Source organism: Penaeus vannamei, chromosome 40, assembly GCF_042767895.1.
Source record: "Penaeus vannamei isolate JL-2024 chromosome 40, ASM4276789v1, whole genome shotgun sequence".
Taxonomy (NCBI): Eukaryota; Metazoa; Arthropoda; class Malacostraca; order Decapoda; family Penaeidae; genus Penaeus; species Penaeus vannamei.
In genome coordinates, this window is record NC_091588.1 from 18,344,608 (window position 1) to 18,352,107 (window position 7,500).

General features: G+C 44.9%; 1 protein-coding gene across 1 annotated transcript in view; it reads left to right on the forward strand.

The window, feature by feature from the left end:
- Positions 1 to 7,500, forward strand: part of LOC113825716 (eukaryotic translation initiation factor 4 gamma 1) — a gene marked incomplete in the record, with an annotated part of 212,391 nt that overhangs the window by 154,586 nt on the left and 50,305 nt on the right. The window contains 1 exon segment of the mRNA XM_070117467.1: positions 5,211 to 5,297. Within this exon segment, the coding sequence (XP_069973568.1) occupies positions 5,211 to 5,297 (87 nt within the window).

The window sequence follows — 7,500 nt, forward strand, 5'->3', positions numbered from 1 at the left end:
ACACAGGCACACGCACACATTTCCTTACACAGGCACACGCAAACATTTTCCTTACACAGGCACACGCACACATTTTCCTTACACAGGCACACGCACACATTTCCTTACACAGGCACACGCACACATTTTCCTTACACAGGCACACGCACACATTTCCTTACACAGGCACACGCACACATTTCCTTACACAGGCACACGCACACATTTCCTTACACATGCTCACGCACACATTTCCTTACACAGGCTCACGCACACATTTCCTTACACAGGCTCACGCACACATTTCCTTACACAGGCACACGCACACATTTCCTTACACAGGCACACGCACACATTTTCCTTACACAGGCACACGCACACATTTCCTTACACAGGCACACGCACAGATTTCCTTACACAGGTACACGCACAGATTTCCTTACACAGGCACACGCACAGATTTCCTTACACAGGCACACGCACAGATTTTCCTTACACAGGCACACGCACACATTTCCTTACACAGGCACACGCACACATTTCCTTACACAGGCACACGCACACATTTCCTTACACAGGCACACGCACACATTTCCTTACACAGGCACATGCACACATTTCCTGACACAGGCACACGCACAGATTTCCTTACACAGGCACACGCACAGATTTCCTTACACAGGCACACGCACACATTTTCCTTACACAGGCACGCGCGCACATTTTCCTTACACAGGCAGACAGAACCTATCTTTGTGCGAACGTTATACTTTGTTCACGCCCCCTTTTGCGCAACCTGTACATGATTTACAACCCGATATGCCCATTGCGCTGGCATCTGCAGTCAAGATAGTATTCTGTATTCCAGATTTGATTCAGTTTTCATTAAATTTCCCTCAAGGAGTTGCTGTGCAGTTGCATTGTGCGGATGACATGCTTTTAAAAAATCCCGATCCTCATGGGCATAGAGGCGATCGCAAGTACTCCGAAGCATGTTCGTGGCGGCGGTGCCAACCGTGTAGAGGGAGCCGTGCCAACTTCTGGGTCTCGCCGCGCTCTACGTGACAGCGCTTCTGGGATCTGGGCCTCGGGTTTGGCTGAAGCGGCGCTAGTGAGACCAGGCCCATCCTGGCGCACGTGTGGAGTATACATGAAATTACATCATTATGCGTTTAGGCGACTTGTCTTTGAGGATGCGACCCGTTGCCTCCGCGCGTCTCAGGACAGCGTAACGAGCGAATGAAGGCGATTTTATGCCATTTTAACCCCCTCCCTATTCTCTCCCTCTCTTCCTGCCGGCGTCAGGAGAGGCAGGGTTGCATGATCGGGTCGAATAGCGTGCTTGTGGCGTCTTAGGAGCCCTTGGGTTTACCGATAAATATCCATGACTGATTTTCGTTTAGTATTTGTAGTGTTTCGTAGATTTAAAACTTGATTGAAGACGAGGGCAAGGCTTGGACGAATGTTTGCGTGCGCATTCCTGTATCTGTCTGTCTGCCTGCTTGCCTCCTCCTTGAATGCCATAATGTAGCTCTCATTTTTGACATGTCACATGGTGCCAACTAATATCCTAGGGAAGATGCCACTGATAATCTGCTGGAAATGGTTTTGATTTTGTGAACTGCAATGTGTCTAACTGCGGCGGTACTTTTGAGCGTTGCCGGTGCACGTTTAATGCTTTCAAAATTGCATGACGAGACCCTTCGCCATGGTGGACCTCCTCTTGTTGAGGGATTTTGACACTTGCATGCGATTCGGCTTGAGAGTGTTGCGTAATGCCTCTTCCTGGGTGGGGCCTCAGCCAATGGGCAGGGTGAGGGGGGGAGACCTGCTTCAACAGCTGATAGCGGCCCTCAACACCTGCTGTAAGATTATGTAGGAACCATTAGTGAGTTGGTGCTGTTCACGTGATCCAGAGCAGGTGTGGGCTGATCGTGTTGTGTTTACCTAGACAGGTGTCCTTTTTTTTAAAGAGTCTAACCCTGACGGGGAAGGAATGTAAGCAGAGATTCGGATAGATATTTGCAGTTTGCTTTAGGAACGTGGATAGGCAGAGTTCCTATCGTTATTAAAAAGAAGCACATTTGCGCACGGACAAGTTGTTCAGCAATCACATACGAAGATTAGAAAAATTACACAAGTCGAAGAGCAGTTCATTACGAGAACACAGCTCACGTGAATATAACCTGTATCTTGGCCAGGGAAAACGTCCAAACATTCGGACACGGCTACCACAGCCGTCAAGTTCAAGCGCACAGTGGCAAGACCAGAGTAGATGGCGCGTGCAGTGACCTTAATATGACCTATTAAGAGTAGCCCGTGTAATGGTCATGCCACTCGTATGCCAGGCGTTTTGATAAGACGGCGACGTGGTTCTTTGTCGTCGGAGATGGAAAGTGAGACTGTGCCTTTGGTATTCGGAACTTTGCGCGAAAAAACAATGCATATTTTTTAAATTATAAAAACGGAAATGTGAAGAGGGTCAGTAATAGAATTTTCTTTAACTACTATGTACAACTGTTCATTGTATGCTTAACGTATTTTTGCTCAGACTCGTATCTACTAGTCAGACATGTACATACGAAGTGCAGTTTTTTTTACGTAAATTTTGTTAATTAGGTGATATCTTCTCATGACGTCAGAGAATCATTAGATACAAGGTTGGTATAGGTGAGGATGAGTGGGGGAGGGCTGGGGCTCTTGGGTGAGGAGAGGGAGAGTGGGAGGGGGCTGCTTTGCGGAATGGCACGTGTTGCCCGCCTGGAACTCGGGGCTCGCAGCTGGCCTGGCTCTGGGACCTGGCTGTCGTCGCTAGAGGTTTGCGTTGCTGCTTGCTTGCTGGCGATGTCGTTGCTAACCTGCTAGAGATAGGATTGCCTCGTGCCTGGCGTTGCTATAGCAGACTGGGCATCGTTTGCGGATAGACGGGTGTCGTTGCACGCACGCACCCACTATCGAGCGGAACTGAAACTGGTGAGGAATCGCTGAGTCGCTAACCCTCTTAACTTCGCTGGTGGCGGAATGAGCATTTTATACAAGTATTACATTATTCGTAAACGTCAGATGGTCCGCAGAATTTCGGATTTTGTACATATATAAAATTAATCTACACGTATATCCACTTACACACGCGCACACATTCACACGTATCCTGTAAACAGACAGACGCACTTGGAAATATGCAAATAGATTATCTGCTTCAATATATTGCATCCGTCACTAGTATGGAGGGTTCCGCGTGGGGGAGGCGGACGAGTGACACGAGGGCGTGGCTATGACCTTGCACCTGGGAGAGTGGAGCTGGTTTACTCATGCTCTGGGCATTTGCTGCTCTGCTCGTTTTAACTTGCCCGGCTGCCACAGTTTTCCGCCCTCCGGCAATTGTGCCGCGATGAAATATAGTAGCCGTGCTGCGGAGCGCTGTCTGTCGGCTTCTTGCTTCCATAGCCCGGAGGAGGGGGGCAACACCGTTTTTGATCCAGGTGTTGTCGGCTGGCTCTTGGGTCCGCCGCGCTAGGAGTCCGGGCCGAAGATGCGTCCTGTCGCATCCCATGGCTTGGCATTCCTAAATGTGAGGCTCCCGTCCGGCAACACTTAAGCCACACCGATCGCGTTGCTTGAGGAAAATTAAGACTCCTTCTCTGTCCTCTCCCACACCTTGTGGCCATAACTCCATTGTGGAAGTTTGTCTTCCCTCGCTGCGTGAGGATTTCCCCACAAAAAGGGGTAGAAACAAAAGCCTGTGCGGACGTTCATATCTGGAGCTTGAGGATTCGACGGATGCCAAGAATAGAGGTTGTGCAATGCTTCTGGCCCAACGTCTCTACGCTCCCCTTCTCACTCTTCCGTGTTCACTCACGATTATTAGCTTCAAATTTGGCGAGGGGTTTATTAGAAATGCGATGACGACATCGTGGTTGTGTGCAGCAGGCCAGACAGTGCTGCTGCAGCTTTTGCTCAGCTGTGCCTTCGAGTGGGGCCGCTGGTCAGAGCGGACGTTGCTCAGCCTCTTGAGGGTTGCCCGCCATCGCTGCGGCTCCTCTCGCCTGATTCATGCTTATTCTTACCTATGGCGTGAGGTCTCGTTACGGAGTGGAGTCGGGGTCGCGTTTACGCAGTGTCCAGTGAGACTTGGCTGGGGGAGGTTCAGGAGGGGAGGGGGCTAGGGGGTGCAACACACATGGCCGTCGGTTTGCTAGACGAACAGTACCCTATTCCTCAACTTAGGATTTTTAGATTATCATCTGATGATAGACACCTAATATGCATGCTTAGACACCATACTGTAGGGGATTCGAAGTTAGTGAACAACTGATTTTGTTTTATTATTATTATCATCATCATCATTGTTGTTATCATCATCGTCATCATCATCATCGTCATCATCATCATCGTCATCATCATCATCATCGTCATCATCATCATCGTCGTCATCAATATGATGATGATGATTATTGTTATTGTTATTGTTATTGTTATTATTATTGTTATTATTATTATTATTATTATTATTATTATTATTATTATTATTATTATTGAATTTTTTGTTATTATTATTGACATTTTTGTTATTCTTATTATTGCCATTTTTGTTATTATTATTATTATTGCTATTTTTGTTATTATTATAATAATAATAATGATTATTATTGTTGTTTTGTTATTGTTATTGTTATTGTTATTGATATTTTTGTCATCATTATTGTTATGGTTATTATTATTATTATTATTATTATTATTATTATTATTATTATTATTATTATTATTATCATCATTATTATCATTATTATTATTATCATTATCATTATCATTATTATTATTATTACTATTAATGTTATTGTTACTAATATTGCTATAATTGTTGTTATTGTTATTCATTATTGACTTTATCTTCATCATCCATCATCATCATCAGTTATCAGTCATCATCGTGAATGTGCTATTATTTTATTTTGTTATTATTATTACTATAATTATTATTACTATTATTACAATTATCATCATCAATATTATTATTATTATTATTTTTATTATAATTATTATTATTTTCATCAATTAATATTTTTGATCATTCGTAAGTGATGTACAAAGTTGAATGCAGTTTTCCACAATAACCTCGAATTCCCAAAGGCGCAGTGTTTGATGACTCTGCCGTAGTGGTTTTGGTTAGTGACTTAGAGTTTGCTGTAGGTGTTTTGGATAACAATAACCGTAGTCTCCTGTATTATCAGAATGGGATACGCCCTATCCTCAACGGCGTGCCAACGGGGAGAGGTCGATGGATGTCCAACCGTGCGTCCCACCCAACTGACCTAGAGGTTCGACCCTGATTACATATATATCTTGTCTCCTGACACCTGCACGCACACACGCACCAACAGGCAGTTATACTAGTACATGCATTCATGTCCGCGCGCACAAAATGACACGCTTAGATGCATACACTTAATTTACTTGCACATACACAGGTATCTTGAAGATGCACAAAGACTTGACTAGTACATAAAATGACATTCACATATACTTCAGTATTATTATTATTATTATTATTATTTTGCGAGCTGGCGCGTGCGCGCGGCGCGCGCACTCTCACACCCTTATGCATAATCACACCCATACCCATGCTCACACCCACACACGCACATACACACTGATAGAGATGTACATAAATAGTTTTTTAACAATTATTTTCCCCTGCAGATGCTTTTAACAGTATTCTCTTCGGAATGAGCATGTATGTCCACTATGCCTTATGTTTTCCTTATAAAGATATAAAGATTGGAATTGATTGAAGTACAAAGCTTTTTCCATCCATCTGATGTACACTCCAGTCAAGAGGGGTAGTGTAAGGTCGTTGTGTAATTTATCAATGTCTGCACATATCCCCTATTGCTGTGTAACTTTGCACGGTTTCTTCAGAACCACTTTGATATCGGGGGGTCTTACCTAAATATAATGGTAGGCTTTTGCAACGCAGATGTGTGCAATTGTTGTTCATTGCAAGAAAAAAACGATTTAGATTTTGTATTATTAGTTTGTGTCATTCAGCATAGCCTTGTAGTCATACTTTTACATGGCATACCTAGGGTAAACTTGTTAGCTGCAGGATTGGCCAGCATTAGGCTTGGCTCTAGAGTTCAAATCTTTGACGATAACAATGGTGAATCGACCTTGGACCGTGCTAGCGGGGCGAAGCTAAGTGCTCAAAGAGTTGGCGTTTCTAGTCATTTCCTCGGCGCGGGATTCGGTTGCACCAGGCATAGAATTTCTCCGTCTGCGTAAAAGACTCAGCGCTGGCCAGCTGGTTTAGCGGTGATCAGGCGTTAGGGCTTTTGGGTTGGCCGTGTTGATTGGTGCTTTGGTTGGCAGTTAGGCCTAGTGCAGTTTGGTGGGCTGCCAGGGGGTGGGGGCTAATGTTTCATGAAGATGCCGCAGGGTTACAAGGGGGCGGGTTTGCTCCCCACCTCCCCCCTCCCGGTTCTATCCTTCACCCAAATTTAGCTGAAGTCTTCGGAAGGATAGAGGGTAGAGGTGGTGGGGCGGGGTGGTTGGGGCACGGGACAGGTGCTTGCGGCCTTGCCACTCGCTCCAACTCTTAAGTTTCATTCGAAATCTGTGGGAACAAGACGCAGTAAACCTTTGAAGGGCCCGGAGAAGGGGAGAAAGGCCAAAGGCGTTGAGAACTGTCTTGAATGTGTTGCGGTTAGTTTCGTCCACGGGCTCAGCTCGTGGAGTACTGCACCTTCTGCCTGTGTTTGCATGGGGGATATTGTACGAAAAGGCATGGCATTTGATATCAGTGCGTTAACGTGGTGCTTTGATGACAGTTCAGCTGATTTTGGCATTTTCTGTAAGTTCTCTATAGTATTGCCGGGTGAATATAAAGCCAAGGATGTCCGCTCGCGGTAAGTACCGCTTGCGTGCGGGTGCGGAAGGAATTGAGAAGGGTTCAGAACCACGTAATTGATAATTCTTGTCAAATCACCAGCAGTTTAAGTAAAAGTCAATTAGTTGTGCGTCGAGAGATTTTCGTGGTTGAACCAAAAGGCGTGCGTGTGCGCGGAGGCCGTTGTGACACTTACTGTGGGGTAGGTCTATTTCAGTAACCGGTGAATTTCGTCTCCGTTGTTTGTATCCACACGTGCATCATTAGTATCTTTGGTCAATAATTTATTTTCTCAACTGAAGCGCTATTTTCTCAATATTCTAAATTAAAGATGTCTTTAATTGGGAAAGCAAGCGTCTTAAAGTTAAGATTGTGAATAATTAACGACATATAAACCTATAAGAAACGAAAAAAACCGTTTGCTCCGCCTCACAAACGGAGGACCCGCAAAAGCAACCTAGATATAATTTACGTTGGCACTCGTCCAGGCCTCTCTGGGAGTAACAGACCACGAAGCCGTTAGGAGACCTAAATTTTGTCGTTTCTCAGAACCCTTTTAAATGTTCAATATCGATTGGAAAGCACTGTTGTCGTATCGTCTGATTTATAAAAAATAAGACGATGTAAAATGGTGC